At 40.2% G+C, this 20278-nt stretch overlaps 1 protein-coding gene across 1 annotated transcript in view; it reads left to right on the plus strand.

Moving 5' to 3' along the window:
* Positions 1-20278, plus strand: part of erc1b (ELKS/RAB6-interacting/CAST family member 1b) — a 395220-nt gene that overhangs the window by 354427 nt on the left and 20515 nt on the right. Inside the window, exon 18 of the mRNA XM_060903423.1 lies at positions 8950-9135. Within this exon, the coding sequence (XP_060759406.1) occupies positions 8950-9135 (186 nt within the window). The remainder of the gene's footprint in view (positions 1-8949; positions 9136-20278) is intronic.

The following is a 20278-nucleotide window of genomic DNA, read 5'->3' on the forward strand; positions in this document are numbered from 1 at the left end:
GCCAAGAGTGTCTTGAGTCTGTGTGGTTTTCAGACAAGAACGTGACAGGAAAATGGGAATAATGGTAGAAAACACATCTACCCAGTTCAATCCTTGTTTGCCTCACCCATCTGTGGGAAATATCGAAAGCCAGCATCCACAATCTTGGATTACAATCTAATAGACACTGAATACTCGTTCAGAGAGAATGACAGGACGCAAGCGGAGACAGTAAAGAATAAAGATAGATGAAAGTTTGACCATACTGTTACATCATTTTTCCACAATGTTATTCAGAAGAAACACAGCCATGACTGTCCATAGCACGCACACTTGCATAAGGACACAAACGATCCTTTGAGTGGCAAAAAAAAAATCCCTCATCATAAATCTACCACCTGGACATAATATTTATTTGTTATTTTCTTATTATTTATGACCTCTGATGCCTCGCTTCACTACACAAACTTTGAAATGCGACAGAATAACATGACATTTAGCAAAACACTGATGACAAAATCCAGCCACCAGAAAACCCTGCCAACTGGCGAGATTGATGCTAACTGCTAAAATAACTGCCGTCGTCCTCAAGAGCAGGAATCATCCATCCTCGTGAAATGTTTCTGGAACAGTCCGCTTGTCCGCATGTACTATACATGCTAGCACGGTATGCTACAGTGTTATTGGGCTGTTTGTCACGGAAGAGAAGAAGCAGGTCAGCTGTTGCACGGCTAGACAAATGGCATAACGCTCGCGAGGACATTTGTCTTCAGCATGAGCGATGGATCCCATTCCTCCTTACTTAAAGCGACAGAAGAAACGAGTTGTGGTGGAAACAAATCCCATCATTTTTTGGAGCCGTTTTAAAGGCAGTTATTAGGGAACAAAATGCTCCCGGTCAGCAGGGCTCATGAACATGAATGTGTTTGTGGAAGAGAGGTAAAAAGAAAAAGATGCTGCGAAGGCTAAAACGAAGATGCAGCTGTTTTCTGAATGTAATCGCCTTGCCTGCGAGAAAGGAAGAAGTTCGGTTACAGTGGATTAAAAGTCTTTTATTTATCCTGCCTTTTTAAAGGCCTTATTCTGTTGTCTGTGCCTGCCAACTGAGCTAGCAGTCCCAAATATCCTCCATGTGTTAACCTGGACTGGTTTTAAAAAAAAAAAAAAAATCCTGATTTGAGATTTTGAGGCGAGGATGACCAGATGGCACAGAGTGTTCAGGTCGAGTCAGGAATCTGCACATGTACACACTTAGCCCCAGCTATCAATAAAAAGCCAAATACGCTGACTTTCATATTATGGTGTTATAAATATTTGAGTTATTCCATGAAATCGAATCGTACATGAGCTGATGGGCGCTATGATCCATGTACGACGAGATTGAGTGGAATAACTGTTTTATTCTATCCACATTCACTGGATATTGAGAGACGGAGCATTATTTTTTTTTTTTGCAAACTCGAAAAATAAAAATTTTATACAAAACGTCTGACAGAATCATCTCCGCTTAGAATGTCAGTTGGTCGGGTTCAATGCCCGAACTGATGATCACATCATCAGTTTTTCTTTGGCTAATCAGACACAAGGTACGCCACCACTCTTGCCGGAGCAGTTGGGGGTTAGGTGCCTTGCTCAAGGGCACTTAAGTCAATCCTGCTAGTCTGGGGAATCGAACCAGCAACCTTTTGGTCCCAAAGCTGTTTCTCTAACCATTAGGCCATGACTTCCCCGCTTAGAATGTAAACAAACTGGTGAAATCACAGGAGCAATTTGTGAAAAATGCGATCAAAATAATTCTTGAAAAATTTTTAAAAAAGAGAGAGAATTTTTTCTTACCATCAAATATTTTCCTTCCGTATTTTGTTGCTCTTTTTTTTGTATTTTTGGGGTTTTAGAGTTTTTATTTCATCCTTGGTTGGGTCAGCAACACGCTCCGCCATTTTATTTTTCTCTCCTCACAGTATAGATAGTTTTCACGTGATGTCACAGAGTCAGGGATTCCCTAGTGGCGGCCATCTTGTGGGTCAAGTTTACCGTACGGGTGACTGAGCACACATTGTAACGCGCGAGTACAAAGTCTTCAAAAGAACCCAAGCAGGCTATTTAAAGCTAGCAATGGTGCACACCTGTTGTATTCACGGCTGTCGTAATAGGTCAGATGATGAAGTCAAGCGGAGCTTTTATGGAATTCCCACTGTACGGGAGCACGAAGGCGAGCAAACAAAGAAACTCAGCATACAAAGGAGAAATCTATGGCTTGCGAGAATCAACCGCAAGGATTATCAGCCTTCCAAACACAGCAAAGTCTGCTCCGATCATATTATAAGTGGTAAGTTGTTTAAATAAACAATCAATTGTGTTTAAGTTTGTTTTTGGAAACCAAAACATCATGTGAACAATCTCTGGAGGATGCCTAACTGGAACCGCTGAGTGTACATTTACATTGCAATGTACACTTAATATCGCTCGTTTGTCACGTTTCTATTTGAAACTTGTCACTTCACTCACGCAAGGATCATTTTTGAAAAACATTTTAGGTCTATTCTGTATGATTTGATTTGTGTTTGGGATGCAAACAGCGCGCCTTTTGGCGGATGCCGCCTGAATCGCGCAGATCCGATTTTTTTTTTTGGGGGGGGGGGGCGTTGGAGTGTCTGATTATAATTTCAAAGTAAATTCTGTATTAAAATGACTAAATAAGCAAAAAAACAGTTTAAATCGGAAAGCTGCGCACATTTGCGCAGCCCGAGCGGTGTGCAGGACTGCGCAAATGTGCGCAGCTTTCCGATTTAAACTGTTTTTTTCTCATCCTTATACTTCCTGTTTCATGGACTGTAACGGATTTGCTTATTTAGTAATTTTAATACAGAATTTACTTTGAAATTATAATCAGACACTCCAACGCCCCCCCCTAAAAAAAAATCGGATCTGCGCGATTCAGCCGTGAAAAAGGCGGCATCCGACAAAAGGCGCGCTTGTGAATATATAAAGTTGTATATATCAGACAGCCTTTAAAGTTTGATGAAGTCAGTTTCAGGCTTTGGAGCAGGCTTTGGCAGTTTCAGGCTTTGGCAGCCCTGCATAGTCACTTGAAAATGCATCTTTGTCCACTTCGTAGGGGTCAGTTCCCCCAATCAAGGCCAGTTTGGCTGCATACCATTGTCGTGAGATGTCGTCTAATGTATCTATATACTTCTGTTTGCTTGATTTTGCCGACATTGATCTTTATTTTAGAAAACTGACTATATAACTTAATAAATTTGTCCGAGATAACGTAGCCGGTAATGGCGATGGTCCGTTTTGTTTGCCCCACAAGATGGCGGCTGGAGGGCGTTCCCCGGAATGCCGTGACGTCAGTGAAAACTATCTATATGAGCTGATATCCTAGTAGTAGCCAATCAGAGCGTGTGATTGCTCATATCCAGTGAATGTGGATAGAATTTGAAGTAGTTATAGTTCAAAGGAGCACATTATTACTGGCGGCGTTTCCTCTTTTTCTTTTTTATCTTTTTTTTTTCCTCCCCCCACCATTTTTGTCCCACTTTTATTCAGTCGTTAGTGTAAACCCTGTAGAAATCTTGTACCGAGCTCAGATTTTGCCTGGGAGAAAATACAGAATGTAGTAGGAATTAATTATGTATCTGGACCCAAACATTTCATCTGGTGTTTGCAAACCTGAGATTAAAATAGACTCTCTGTCGTGCCATCCCTGCAGCCTTTTCTTCACTTATTTACAAACTTTCACTTTCTCCCAAGCTCAAGCAATTGTGGATGCTTTCCGTTTACCTGTGCAGTCCAAACAGTGGGCCTCATCTGTCAAGCTTTTAGTACAGTTGTGTGTAGTTTTGTAGGCCTAACCAAATTAAACCTGCCAGATTTACAAAAATTTCTGTAACTGATTTTTCTCAGCCTCACGTGCGCATGTCGATAAATGAAATCAGCGATAAAGTGAAAAGCGTGTTCACGTCACAGCTGATGTGCATTTAGTTGCAGCTACAAAAGTCCCTAAAAGGAAAAGCTTTCAGAGAAATGAAAATAAAATGCTGACCTAAGCAGTGAAAGTGCCTCGTGAACACGATGTATGCTCAGTTTTCCTGTAATGCATCGTGTGAATTCGTGTAGTCTTAATTATATTAATATATGGGTTTTCTTTGAACTTTTTTTTCCCCCTCCAAAGTCATTAACGTGTTTCACAAAACGTACCCCAAGTTCATGTGTATAAGCGATTTAAATAGATACCACATTAGTGAGTCTCCTCATACATAAATTTACACAAACTCATAAGCTCTGGCATGATACAAACTTTTTCCCAAAGGAGCGAGGTTTTCATGAATACTACATTTCTTCTGGAAATGCTCTTGTGAACAATTAGAGTGCATCCATATCCAGCTTGATAAATGAAGCCCATTGGGAGCATTTGCTCAACAACTTCAAGTTCTATTCTACTTCATTAAAAGGGAACGGTTCTGTCGATCTTCTGTCACATGTTGGACGCTGAAGCTCGGAGAAATGACTCTCCCTTGGTCAAGCAGTCCAAAGACAATAGTGAGTGAGCATTTAGCACGTGAAACACTCCGTCTCTTAAAAGATGAGCCAGGCAGTTAGGAGGCTGAAGGAGGGTTCTGGCAGGCCGGGGTTTGGGTCTACCTTAGCACACCTATCCTGTTACTCGGCTCCACGCTATCCGTAGCTGTATCTCTTGTCTGCCCACACCTTTCCTCCCTCCTCTCTGGAGCTGCAGTATTTTATCCATCCTTCTCTTTTACTCTGTGCTAGATCAAACAGACTTGGGGATGAAGAATGTGTTGGGCTGAGCATCTCTTTCATACTCAAACTTCACTCCTTATAAAAGCCCAGGAAGGCACTCTGAAGCACATATGGACTGAATGAGTGTATGTTTCACTTGCTGAACATGTGAAATGGGGTGTGTATGGCAAGCCATATCAGTAACTGTGTGTGGGGGGGGGGACGAGTGTTTTACATCCGGGACATGGAGATCTAAAGCCGTGACCTAAATCTCTGTCACTCAAAAGGAAATTGTTTTGGTAAATTTGGGGACTTTTTGTTTGTGTCGATATAATGAAAAGAAAATCACACGTTGGCTTGAAGATAATAAGTTTATCATCTTGTGTTGAAAAACGCGCATTTTTCATACGAAATCCATCACGGATCTGAGCGACGTATTTAAATAGTATTGGCTGGTGTTGAGTGGTCTATCAGATATATTCCATTCAGTGAGCATGATATTGAACGAGTCAAAGACGAGTAGCTGAAAGGAATATATCTGATATACCATGAAAAAAAGCCAGCCGATGATATTATTATTATTATTATTATTATTATACATATTCCTTTCAGGTGTTCAGTGTGTTTCTCTTTCAAAATTTTCTTTGTTTAACGACGCAAACCTGGTGGCTGTTTACAAATTGTCAGTCACTCACCAGCGTGCAGGTTTTACATCTCCGACGTGTGACGTCATGTCTTGACAACCGTGCAAGATCATAAACCGTATTCATCGCTCATTCTTCATTGGGTAGAGTGAAAAAATACACGTAGGATAAGTGATATGCTAACAATATTGCATGCTATATTAAAAGTCTAAATTTAAAATTAAAATTCTCTTGATCCACTCTTTTTTGTGGATGTGTCCATATAATATAAGCAACATTACACAGTGGTTCAAAGATATGAAGTTTGTCTTCTCGTGTTGAAAATATTCTCACTCGTTTGCTTCTCTCACTTGTGATAGGTGATATTTATTTATTTATTTATTTTCACCACTTGAGGATAAACTTCGTCTTAATGCAACCATGTAATATATGTGTGTGTGTATATATATATATATATATATATATATATTTTATTTATTTGTGTGTATGTGTGTATGTATGTATGTATATATACACGTGTGTGTGTATGTGTGTGTGTGTACGTGTGTATATGTGTGTGTGTGTGTGTGTATATGTATATATATATATATATATATATATATATATATATATATATATATATAAAATATTTATTTATTTATTTGTGTGTATATGTGTGTGTATGTGTGTATGTATGTATATATACACGTGTGTGTGTGTGTGTGTGTGTGTGTGTGTGTGTGTGTGTGTGTGTGTGTGTACATGTGTATATGTATATGTGTGTGTATGTATGTAAAATGTTATATAATATAAGGGTCTGTCTCAGAAACGGGTCTCTCATTTGGGACATTATGGTCAAAAAATAAATTTTCTAATTTTAATATTTTTTTTTGCATTTACCTAACACTCAATGTTTCTTTTGTCATGTTTAATAAGAATAAAGATAGTATCTTGCTTTATCTGGCCTCCACTGTGGAAAATATTTTTGATTACAATTCAAATGCTTTTGTAAAATTGATTTCCATATAAAATAACTCCATCATGAAGAATTAAAGCCCCTCCTTCACAGATGAGTGAAAATATTGAATAAATTTCCTCTTTTTGATTGCTTGGGTTAAAAATGCCAAGTTATGATGACTGAATTGATTATTCACTTAAATATGAATAATATGATACATTTTGGGTATTTGATACGGCGAAATAGGACACGATGGAAAAATCAAGAACACACCGGAAAGATGAGAATAATGGCGCTGGTAAAAGAACAGCGACTGTACCGGCTGAAGGTCGCGCGGGTCTCTGCTGCGGCGTGCGAGCAACAGGACATCACTATTGCACCGGACGGAGCACGAGGCGGGGGTGGGGCAAAGTGACTGGCCGTAGATTCTATCAAAAGTTCGATCTAAATTGACCATGGTTGCAAAATATTGGCCAAAAATACACAAACACTACGAAATATGAAAGTAAAGATGAAAAAGAAACATTCTGTTGCCTTGTACTGCAAGACTAAAACAAAATAAAACTGTCAGAACTCACCTTTTCAGTGATAACGTCCGAACAGATCACCCACGTAACAGAGAGACCGCAAATGGAACCACGATCAACTTCTAACTGCTGGAGTGGAAAATTCCATTCTACACATGCAAATTGTTAATGCGTGTCCTTCCCCGCACACAAATAACACCCTACGGTACAAAATAGACCACGACTCATTTTATAGCTCAGAAATTCATACAAGACCAGCTACCATCGTAACATATTCTGAAAGAAACATATTCTATACCTAACTTTCAGCTTTCATTTTAAAAAACAAACTCACAGATTTATAACTAAATGTTTATACGGCGTAGTGATTTTAAGTTACTACTTTTGGTGAGGTAGTGACCTCGACCCTGAGGCTTTCCGTTTAGATCAAAACACACGATCGTATTGGTTTTGGGTTTGCAGAAAATGGAGTTACGACGGTGATCAAATATTTTGCATGATGTTTTATTACGGTTATGATTATTCTGTGAGCGCACCAATCCTTAGTTGGATAAAGTTACAACTTAAAATACAATTAGTGATAACTGTAGACTTTTCAGTGGACTACAACCTTTTTAAGGGAATGCGATGTAGTCAACCGTTTATCATGTCCCAGATCAAGCCGCCATTTTTTCACAAATTTGCAGAATTTTTGCCAAATTCTGAATAGAGTATTCACATTAAAGATTGTTTTATCTGTATTATTTCTTTCATCATTTTATTTCAAATTAAAACCATCATCACCATTCAAAACCGTATAGTTTATTGACTGAATATATTTAGTGCGGTACCCCCACAGTACCCAGTTTCTGAGACAGACCCATATACACTCACTAGAAACTTTTGTTCTTGATTCTAAGATCCCTGTTAGATATTATTTTTATATATATATATATATATATATATATATATATATATATATATATATAGTAATGATGGATGTTGCTTCTCTTTACTTTGTTGTTCGATTCTTGACATAATATGGATTACTACAGTTGTGGTGTTGAATAGGGCTATTTACTCCTTGATCTGAAACGCATTAAGAAGCCATCCATCCATTTTCTACCGCTTATCCGGATCCAGGTCGCGAGGGTAGCAGCCTAAGCAAAGCAGCCCAGACATCCCTCTCCCCGGCCAGCTCCGCCAGCTCTTCCAGGGGAATACTGAGGTGTTCCCAGGTTGTTTTGATCTCAAACACGTTAAGATGACGAGAAACTCATCCACTAATAAACTTTTGACAAGGCACACCTTTGAATTGAAAAGCATTCCAGGTGACTCCCTCATGAAGCTGGTTAAGATAATGCCAGTAGTGTGCAAAGCGTCATCAAGGTAAACACTGGATACGCTGAAGAATCTAAAATATCAAAAATTCTGCTTAGTTTCTACCTTTTTGATGATTTACATAATTCCATACCTGTTCCATATGTTATAGTTTTGATGTGTATTCAGTGTTCTACAATTTAGAAAATAGTCACAATACAGAAAGACCTTTAAACGAGTAGGGGTGTACAAATTTTTGACTGGTACTGTGTGTGTGTATGTATGTGTGTGTATATATATATATATATATATATATATATATATATATATATATACACACACACACACACATCTTGGTATGTTTTCAGAATGTTAAGGCTGTTCCCCCACATCTCCCCAGGACAATCAGAAGGCAGCCATACTTGTGTGTAATATTTGTACAATTATAAATCAGACTGAGGGATGATGTATGATAAGGTTTCTGGGCTTGGAAAACCCTTCTCCTTCTTTCAGATCCTTCTTCCACAAAGAATTTTGATTACACCATTATGCGATTGTGATTTACTGTGATTGAGTAATGTGTTTTATATTGTGAATTTTTCTCATCATCTGAAATCATTTACATTGTATGACTGTTTTTTGTTTTTTTTTTAGAAATTTGGCTTTCCCCTCCCACTCACATATGGGAACAGATATTCCATTTGTGTCCTGGCTTCTTAAACGTGCTTCCTGCTTGGAAGCATTGCTGCATGGTGGATATGGGCCGGATCGTATTGCTAACAGGACTCTTTTTTTTTTTTTTCCCTGTTCCGTACAGATTATTCCCCCTCTCATAGACCTGAATCAGAACCGCAGTAAGCTGAAGTTGTACATTGGCCACCTCACAGCCCTTTGTCACGAGAGAGACCCGCATATCTTGCAGGACCTGGCTCCACCCTCAGCTTACCATCACAGCCAGAGGGACGCCTGGGAGGAGGAGCTGCAGAAGATGAGCCTGGAGGAGGTGGGTGGTGGTGGTGGTTCAAGATGTTTGCACTGGTGATTGGCATCACGAAACGTTTTCCATGATTTCTTTTAGCACCAAATGAACACCCAAACGAACAGATTGGGCCGTGAGTGGACATGGGACTGCAAAGGTTTGGGACTGCAAAGGTTTCTTTAGATACTTGGATTTGTCATCATTGATTATTAAATCCATCTGGCTTGGCCCATGAGCGAGCCCCTAGCTGACACTAAAGCACACTGCCCATAAATCTCCTATTGGCTTTGTGAATCAGCCTGGCTGTGTGTAAATGCCATTAGGCCCCTTTATAGAGTAAAATGTGATCCTACAGAAAATAAATAGTCCAATATATTGGTTTTATTAGCCTTAAATTCTCTTCCTCGAACAAAGTCGGACTCAAATGCGAAGCGACTCTTTCTTAAAGCCAGAAATAAAGGAAGGCAGGGGTTTAAACAGGCGGGGCCGAGGCACAAACTTCACGTGTAGATTTCATCTTATTCTGATAAATCTTTCTTCACGAATACATAAGTGCATCTTTTTTTTTTTTTTTTTTGGCCCTACATTTTTGAAGCCGTTCTTCTGCCTGCCATGCCAGTAAAATTGTCTCCAGACAGTTAGTAGGTTTAGTTCCTGAGACATATTTTCCCAATTTTGCATCCATTTTGAAACTTTTGCAACGCCATAAAAATAGATTGTCTGGAAGTCGATATAATGTGCATTATACTCATGTTAAAACAACCCTCATTCTTCAAGAAGAGTGATATGCAGCAGGGTTGCCAAGCTCCTCACAATGCTCATGTGTTTCCAAGCACAGTGAACTGTCTTCCTGGCAGGTTTTTGGCTCAACTTCACATTATTGAAAAGCATTTTTTATATGTAGGCTACTCGATGACAAGCATTTGGCTTGAAAACAAATGCTGTTTAAAAGGTTTTTTTTTTTTTTTTGCTTCTTTTTACACACACACACACACCCTTTTTTTCCCAAAATTGGTTGTTATTAATTTTTTTTCTTTCTTTTCGTTAATATGGAATGAGGAGAGAGATTTCCGAGCGACTGATTTTTCATCAGCAGGCATGCTTGAAAAGCTTTTCTAATCCTTCCAGAAGACTGTGTATCGGTCATTGCACGCTACCCTACCACTCGACAAAAAACCAGCAGACAGAACTCGAGTCTCGGTCATCATTGTGAAATTGAATTATTTGCAGCGATTTAATTGAGACGGAGCTTTGGCTGCCGTCACAGGAGACCTGCTGGGGTTAAAAAGCAGCAAGATGCAGGAGGTTCAGGTTATTTGTGCCAGCTTGTGGTGTTGTGTTAAGAGGTGTTTGATCCACGAGGATCCCTCTGGTGGATCAAAAGGGCTGAGCTTCATCCAAAACACCCACAAAGTGACTGATCAGGGCAGTTAAAGTAACACCAGGTGTGTTTGGTGTTCAGGTGATTCCACAATTGGCGTGTTGTTTACATTTATATCTACGTTTACATGTACAGGATTTTTACTGCGCATGTGTAGCCTTGAAATTCAGATTTTTAATGTTGATTATACTGTAAGGGGAAAAAAAAGCTTTTCAACATTCAGGAAATTGAATTTACAGGATTGAATGGAGTTTGAGTTTTTGGCTCAGAATGACCAAATACACAAAATGTCGTGGACTAGCGTCCATATTAAAGGTGATGATGATACACAGGGTAACTTTTTGGGTAATGTTGCTAGTAACAGGTAACCAGGTGAGACACAGGGCAACTAATCAGGGCAACAACCAGTCAGATAAGAGCAAATCTATTGCCAGAGACACGGACACCGCAAAGATGGACACGGAAACATTCACAGCTTTCACTTCTGTCTTGGCTTCAGCCTTTATTTTGCTCAAGTATGCATCACTTTTGGAACAAAACTTGATAAGTTGGACAATTCCTATTACAACTCACAAAAAAAAAGAATAATCATGAGCTGATCATTACTTTTAACTTGTCACAAGAGAGCTAACGTTATCCCTACATAGCTAGTGATAACTTTCAGCTAACGATGTCAGCAAAAACCACCGCTAGTCAGCTAAATCCCATTCAATCCCTATGGAGTGGTGGTTACGACGCTAACAGCAGTTTATACTTGGCTGAAAAAAATAAAATCGATGTCTTAATTCCAACCTGAGCACATAAAAATAGATGTCTGTTGATTTTCTAAGCATTTGATGAGGTAAATTCACCACTTTGGGTTTACACAGAACAACTTACCGGCAAAAAGATACAAGTCGTCTCTCTTTTCCTTCGCTCCACTACCACTGAGTGAGACGCCGGCATTTTTGTTGAAAATTTCAGAAGCTCTCAGGTGGTCATGTGATTCACTGCTAGCACTCTGATTGGATGATCTTAAAAAGTTGCCCAAAATGATCAGAATCGTTCAGATAGAAATCACGTTGCCCAATCTCAATGGGAAAGTGTCGGAGCGCAATTGCCTGGCAACACTGCCCAAAAAGTTGCCCCATGTATCATCACCCAAATAGCAGAAGGACATTAAAGACTTTCTCGTGATTTACTTCATTTTGATAAGTTTTTTTTGTTTTTGTTTTTTGTAGTCTTGGAATTTGAAAATTGAGAAAAAGAATGAGAGAACGAGCGAGCATAAAATTGTATTCTTTCTATAATCTTCAGGAAATTTGGATGGTACATCTGACTTGTAGAATATTCCAGATATTTCATGTTGGTGAATGTGTTCAGGTAACAGAGTTGAGTGAGTGCAAACTAAACTGAACACTTTTCATAACCTATAATGGACGGTTTGTGGAAAAAGATGTTTCCGGTGAGAGATATTAAAAATGATTCAACCCACATTCACTGGATATGAGCAGTCGCACACTCTGGCTACTCTAATCAGATACTAGGCTGTCAGCTCATCTACCATGAGTAGAGAAAAACAAAATGGCGGAGCGTGTTGCCGAACCAACCGAACACAAAATTAAAACACTGCTTGAAAACAAAACCCAAAAAAATACGAAGGAAAAAAAAAGCAACAAAGTAAGGAATGAAAGTATTTCATGGTAAGAATGTGTCTTATTTATTTTTCGAGAATTATAGTAGTATTTTTCACAAATTGCTCCTGTCATTTCGCCGGTTTATTTACGTTCTAAGCGGAAATGATTTTGTCAGACGTTTTGTCTGAAGTTTTTATTTATTGAATTTGCAAAAAAAAAATAATAATGCTCTGTTTCTGAAAATCCAGTGAATGTGGATAGAATAAAACACTTATTCCAGTCAATCTCGTCGTACACGGCTTATAGTGCCATCAGATCATGTATGACTCAATTTTGTGGAATAACTGTTAAAGATTGATGCGTAAATGCAAAATATTACACTTTTTTTTTCTAGTTAAAGTGGGCTGGGACACAGAAAATTGCCGCATATTGGTTTTATTAATGTTTTTAAAGGGTTTTTTTTTTCCATTCAGGTTATATTCTTGTTTAAAATGTCTTTTACCTTTACACACACATTTGTAAGTGTATTATCAATGGGACACACATGGCACCCCGATTGTGGAATAACTAATTTGCACAAATCTCTTCATTCTCGCTGCTGGTGAAAGAACTGCTCCTGATTTTGCTGATATTATATACCCCCCCCCCCCCCCCCCCCCCCCTTCCCTCAAGAAGATCTTTTCAATGTGGTATTGTGCAAAAAACGAAGCACACAATTCTCCAGAAATGTGGTGTCACACTGAGCGCAGATGCTCACCACCGCTCACACCTTGTCCCTCAGACACACTTGCCAGGTCTCATTTGGCTTTGTCGAAGACTCGAGAGTCCAAAACAGAGAGATCATGAATATTTCAATTTCTGCCGAGTTGGACACTTTAAGATGCATGCATATATCATATCCTATCTCATACATATAACGTTCTCCATACCAAATGGATCGAAAGCATTTGGTGCGTTAGATACTGTGCATGTGCGTACCATATGTACAGTTCAAGGCATGTAACCTAGGGTGAGATTGTGCTGTTCGATTTCGGAGTCTTCCTCTCAAGAGCAGAATCATTTTCAGATGTTGGATTGGAAGACATGCGAGCTTTCACAGGATCGCCTGACTGATATCTTCCTTGACCTCTCTCCTCATCTACGTATTTGGAACTCATCCTTCTTGTCTGTTGGCTTACTCTCCGTTCTGTATTATGCTTTATTACTGTACACTGCAGTAATTTGGAAGATCGCTATCTGCTTCGTGACACAAGAGAGCTCAGATAGCAGAGTCCTGCATGGCTGAGAGGAGTCACAGTTTATCGTCTATCTTCTGATCTGTTGTAATTCCCTTATGAGGTTTTTATTCCACGGTCAGGATACCTCGTAAGAGAGAATTCTGATGGACACTTTTAGTGGAGCGTTGTTTGGTAACTGTGCTACTATCATCTGAAGCCAGTCCCTTCATCAGAGCAGCATTCTGAGGTTTTCTGTACGTCTGTGGTCTTAACCAGGCCTCAGATTTACGAGAGGATGTGCTCTATTTTAGCTCCTGAATTGTTATTGGATGTGATGTCGAGCTTGGTGGTGTAGACCTTGCTGGTGTGTACCAGTCCAAATATTTCAGCTTTTTTCCTCAAGCCCTTTGTCTTTTCGCAGGGGCCCTTAACAGGACAACTCAAACTTTACAAGTCTTTACGCGTACACGTATGAATTTATCATATGACCCATACGGACCCGCGCACGCATGCTCTTAATAAAACCATTGGGAAAAGTCACGTGACGGGGCAGATACGGATTTTTGAATCCGGTCCGGAAAAAGCCGTACGCAGCCCCGGACCCGTTTCCCTCGCTTCCTTCCGTCGTTTTCATTTCGCTCTGAAAAATGAGCGACCCAGCTGAGCACAGTGAAAGTGAATTTTATCATCCAGATGGTTTATCAGACACGGATCTAATTGAACAAGCCGAAATTGTCAAAGAAAATGGAAAAGGGTACTTCCAAGCGAAGAAATTCACTTGTTGATACAAGGACAACAACAAAACACCGTAAAAAAATAATAATAAGTACGACATGAACATTTTCAAAAGATTTCTTGCTGAAGTTAAGGAGGAAAGAGACCTGCGTCGTCCCCTCTACGGAGATCGACAGCTTGCAATGTAGTTTCTATATACAAGCAAACAAAAAAGGAAATTTAGACTACAAACCGGACACTCTGTCTTCCTTTTCGCAAAGTATTCAACGCTACCTTGACAACAGTAAAAAAAAAAAAATCTTGAAAGACAAAGGCTTTAAAAAGTCCAAGGAAGTCCTCAAGTCCAAGCACAGAGACTTCAGAAAAATTGGAAAAGGCAGCAAAAGTGATTCGGCGTATAATTGGTTTGCTGTCAGTCAAATAAAAAGTGATTGGTTCGTTTTTCGCACACCGTTGTTCATTGTTTTCCACTCTGTGTTTTAGTTAAAAAAGGTCATATGATAAAATGCTTATTGACTGAGTGGGAGGGCCGGACGGGAAAATATTTGGCTCGAGGTCATGCCGTACGGACCGAGCCAAATATTTTCCCGTCCGGCCCTCCCACTCAGTCAATAAGTACATAATATTCACCTGTATGATAAACCTCGACCACAGTGCTATTTTGATTGGTCAGAAGGTGTTGATTTAGTTTTCCGTAACAGCAGCTCTGACAGTAATTCGAGATGTAATGTTTATATTAATGCCCTCATTCTAATGCCTCATCATTTCTATAAACAGAAATCATTGAGTATTGTTCATGTTTTCTTTAAGGAGAGGTTTATTTAGTATTTTGGAAGCATCAGTGCTTTATCACCGTCAGTTCAAGTGCTAATCTTACCAAAATGACGACAGCCCTGGAGACTATACCTTATAAAACTAGACATGTTAAATAGTTTACTGTCTAAACTGTATTTTAATACGAGACCAGGAACATGTTCTGTTTAGCCGGTAACGTTTGGCTCTTTGAATTCACCATTACACAAATGTGTTCCTGGTAAGTTATTGTTAATTCAAAAGAAGTGACATCATACGCGCAACACTTGAAAGTTTGTGGGATTTCTAGCTTCGTCTGCTTTGGAAAAATGTTGCACGTTTTTAACGATTTTTTTAATTCCAAAACAAAATTGAAACCAAAGCGTGTTTCCTAAGAGGTGTGGTGTTCAAGCCTGTTCAAGTGTAGCGGATTTAAAAAAAACCAAACCAAAAAAAAAAAACGGACTTTCGATCCAGTATAGCCCGAAGTCAGCAGGACACTTGCAGAATGAATGGGTTCGAGAGGTAACTTCAAGCCAACAGGACGGTTTGGTGTCTGCTCCATACATTTTGAAAAAGATAAATTTGTGAAGCAAATTCACATAGAAGGATTTGAGCGACGTCTGGTACGCGGAGCAGTTCCTACCATCTGGAAACAGAAGTCCGAAGCGCCGTCCCAAAGAGCTCACCGCCGCACAGGAAGTGTCCAGCTCATGTTTCGCCTGTTGCTTGAATTTATTAGTCAGATCAATAACATTCTAAGGTAGTGTCTATGTGGCCAAATATTATACTTGGATAGATGGCAGACAATTACTGATGGGCGGCACGGTGGTGTAGTGGTTAGTGCTGTCGCCTCACAGCAAGAAGGTCCTGGGTTCGAGCCCCGGGGCCGGCGAGGGCCTTTCTGTGCGGAGTTTGCATGTTCTCCCCGTGTCCGTGTGGGTTTCCTCCGGGTGCTCCGGTTTCCCCCACAGTCCAAAGACATGCAGGTTAGGTTAACTGGTGACTCTAAATTGAGCGTAGGTGTGAATGTGAGTGTGAATGGTTGTCTGTGTCTATGTGTCAGCCCTGTGATGACCTGGCGACTTGTCCAGGGTGAACCCCGCCTTTCGCCCGTAGTCAGCTGGGATAGGCTCCAGCTTGCCTGCGACCCTGTAGAAGGATAAAGCGGCTACAGATAATGAGATGAGATGAGACAATTACTGATCTAAAAGCAAACCAAAACACGCTGACTCCGAGTCACTACTTCTTCATCCTTGCTGTCGTAGTCATGTAGAGAGCTTTACAAAAGAAGGCAGTGGCACATATGATGTCACACATGCAGCGCCGCTGACCAATAAATCGCTCCAATCTAATGACGAACAAGCTTTGTGATTTTGAACAAAAAAAAAATACATTTTTGAACCAGTTTTTTTATCTATCAGTGAACTTTACAACTTACTTGAGCAGATCACACAAAACCTGGGATTTTATGATGTCGTTTTCATAAGACGAGCACTTTAAAGGAACAGTCCACTGTACTTCCATAATGAAATATGCTCTTATCTGAATTGAGACGAGCTGCTCCGTACCTCTCCGAGCTTTGCGCGACCTCCCAGTCAGTCAGACACAGTCAGACGCGTTGTCACTCCTGTTAGCAATGTAGCTAGGCTCAGTATGGCCAATGGTATTTTTTGGGGCTGTAGTTAGATGCGACCAAACTCTTCCGCGTTTTTCCTGTTTACATAGGTTTATATGAGCAGTGATATGAAAGAAGTTCAGTTACACAAATTGAAACGTAGCGATTTTCTATGCTATGGAAAGTCCGCACTATAATGACAGGCGTACTAACACCTTCTGCGCGCTTCGGCAGTGCATTAATATCTGAGCTCCGCATCAATGCGCTGTTGAAGCGCGCAGAAGGTGTTAGTACGCCTGTCATTATAGTGCGGACTTTCCATAGCATAGAAAATCGCTACGTTTCAATTTGTGTAACTGAACTTGTTTCATGTCACTGGTCATATAAACCTATGTAAACAGGAAAAACGTGGAAGAGTTTGGTCGCATCTAACTACAGCCCCAAAAAATACCATTGGCCATGCTGAGCCTAGCTACATTGCTAACAGGAGTGACAGCGCGTCTGACTGCGTCTGACTGACTGGGAGGTCGCGCAAAGCTCGGAGAGGTACGGAGCAGCTCGTCTCAATTCAGATAAGAGCATATTTCATTATGGAAGTATGGTGGACTGTTCCTTTAAGGCTGTACCTTTTACGTTTTCTGCCACTGGACAGAGGAAATTGTGCTTTACGGTTTCTTGAGAACATGACAAGCTGCTTTTTTTGTCTTGAAGACAGAAAAACAAGAGGGTCTTGTAAGGGAAAGAGTGTTTATAGCTGCTATAAGGCAAGCGATGACAGGAACACAACATAAAATGGAGAAAACGTTCATCGTTCATTCTTTCATGAACTCAATATTGTAATCATTGGAAAATTGCTGTTTAATGGAATGCGTAAGCAGGATCACGTGACTATTTTCCCATAACTGCACACCTTCAATGAGTGATCACACACAGCGGATACATTTTTAGAGTCTAATTCACACCAAAAGTGTTCCTTGGCTCAGAACTGATGCACTTCTGTTTTAGTCAATATTTGAATCCACACCGGTGCCCTGAGGACACGTGAAGTCACATGAAAAAGCCATCCTTTCTGCACAACCCTTTTGTAAATAAATACACTGTGCCTATTTCTTTTCATTACAAGTGAAACGTAAACTCCATAGATAGACCGCCAGTCGAATCTCTCACTCCCACGTTGTATATGTTTATTTTAGAAGCGTATAAAGTGAACTGGGTTGTAATCACAGCCTTCCCAGCCTACACACCCTTTATATTCTGGTAACGCTGTTTCAACATATAGGCTTTAGTTTTCATAATGAAAGCAAAGTGTGCGCTAGTCAGGCATAAATAATGCAAGTGGTGTGGATTGGTTGGAGAATTTCTTCAGTGTGATCCAGACAGTAAATTTAAACACACACACACACACACACACGCTTTTTTACAAGCTCACACCCCACCATTTATTTCACACACACTGCCAGACTTTTCAGCCAGACGGCCTGCTCATCCTCTGTTGTGGTCATTCCTGGTTTTATTTTACGACCTTGTTCCTCGTGCTGGCTTTTTCTCTCCCTGATGTCGTAAATGTTTTTTTTTTGTTTTGTTTTTTTTTAGCTCTAGTTGTTCACAGGATGTTGCTTTCCTTTTTAAACGACTGCCCGAACCGATTCAAAATAGCGCCAGTGATGAAGCCTGTACAAGTCGAGTGCAAAAGTATACACTCCCTCAAGGTCCTTGAGTGGTCAAAAATCTGCAAATGGGTTTATCCTACCACTAAACAACATGGGGAGAAATATTACGTTACAGCTGAGAAGATTCAAAAGCTGTTCGGAAGATATGAAAGAGGTTGTAGGTGGAAGAAAATAGCTGCCCGGATTCAGCAAGGAATCCACACGCATGAAAAAAGCAGAAGAACAAGATGATAACAGAACTTGGGGGGAAGAATCAGGAATAAACGAGGAAAGAAAAAGAAAGTATCTGCCAAGACATGGAAGCCAAACACACAGCGTACTCATAACCCTGAAGTGGGATAAATTGTCCCTGGAGATGGTTCTAAAGGCAAAAGGTGGGCCTGCAATGGATTAGACGATATTTATATCACTTTGAGAAGCAGAGATACAAACTTTTTACCGTATTATACGTTATTCAACATTTTTAAGCTGATGAGACAGTCCATTAAATATTTTTGGTATAAAGTGGGTTTTTTTTGTTTTTGTTTTTTTTGTGCATCTTCTTTTAAAGGTATGTAAACCTTTGTGCTCGATTGCACGTAATGCAAAAAAAAAAGGGGGGGTGATGTTAGATAATACATTTCTAGTCAAAATAATCTACATCTGTTTCCCTACTCTCTTGCTTTCTCTTTTTCTCTCTCTCTCACTCACACATACACACGTACAGATGTTGGATTTGACACGCTGGAGCTACATATCCATTATTTACTTGGATTAAATCGAGAAAGATCGTTTCACTGAATAAGGTTCTTTCTATCATACATCACACAGGGTCAGAGAGGAACTACGATGGATATCAGTGTCGCGACAGCCCACAGATGATATTCTGCTGGCACTTTTTTAATTTCACTGCGTGTTATTTTAGTTATAAAAAGTGCGAATAACAAGGACAAGACAAAGAATTGACAAGGGTGACTTTACTGAAGGATCAAAGCGCAAACGATGCAGTGTAAGTGAGCTTACCGTACATGTCCTTCCCCTTTTAGTGTTTATGTAGGGAGATCGAATGTAGTATTTGACCCTGTAGCCCTAACCAGGCTTGTAGTACTCTAGTCCGACTTGTGCCCTAATTTTAAGGACTTGGACTTTAGCACTGATGACTTGGACTCGTAAATTGGAGACGAGGACTCTGATTTTTTTTTTTCTTTATTTTTTGTAACATGCCATAATAATTTGGCATAAGATATTTATATCTACATTAATTTTTGTACTAATTTCGTGCAAGAGTGTCACACCTGCACTCCTTGCCATGTGCATCAGATTGACTCTCGGGCGCTCCGGACAGTGCACGCGCCAAGCGGACTCTCGCATGCGCCGTAAACGACTCGCACCTGCACAGGATTAAGGCGCAATCAGTGCACCTATATAAAAACTGTGAAAACGCACTTACTTTGCGAAGTATTGAGTTGCGTTGCTGACACATTACCGAGCCTTATTTCCTTGTCTGGTTTCCTGACCCCTGATTTCCTGTTTCTCTTCTTTGATCCTGCCGAGTCTACGATAGCCTGTTTGTGCCTCGCTCGACCTATCGCCCGTTTTGCCTGCCGTTCTGAATTTTGTGTCTTCACTTGTATTAATAAACACACCTTCTGCACTTACATCCGTCTCCCAACCATCTCTGACAGAATACTGCACACTCCCTGATAAAGAGAAGCACATTCACCTGTTCATACGCCATGTTCAGGAACAAACTCATGCTAATGGTGCTGAAACAGCCACCGTCAGATGGTGCGGTTGGAGTCTTGTTCTCAGACTTGACTCGGGTTAGTAGTGGACTCAATTTGAAATTTTTTTGAATGACTTGGACTCGAGACTGGACTCGGACTCGAGGTTTAGTGACTCGACTACAACATTGGTCCTAATAGCAGCCCAAAGATCGTCGTTATCTGGTAGCATATGAGCTCACGGAAAATCAGAGTGAAGGAAATCAAAATCAACTTCAAAACAATAAATGTGACCGTTCTGCTGTGTTTACAGTCCTGACTTGACCGAGTGAATTCCTTGCTCGTGTTCCCGTGCACAAAGCGTTTTGTATTTTCTTACAACCTTTCTCGTCGTAACCAGCACCCAGCAAAAACAATTTCACTGTGGATTCTTCT

This window comes from Neoarius graeffei, chromosome 21 (genome assembly GCF_027579695.1).
Source record: "Neoarius graeffei isolate fNeoGra1 chromosome 21, fNeoGra1.pri, whole genome shotgun sequence".
In the NCBI taxonomy this organism is placed as follows: Eukaryota; Metazoa; Chordata; class Actinopteri; order Siluriformes; family Ariidae; genus Neoarius; species Neoarius graeffei.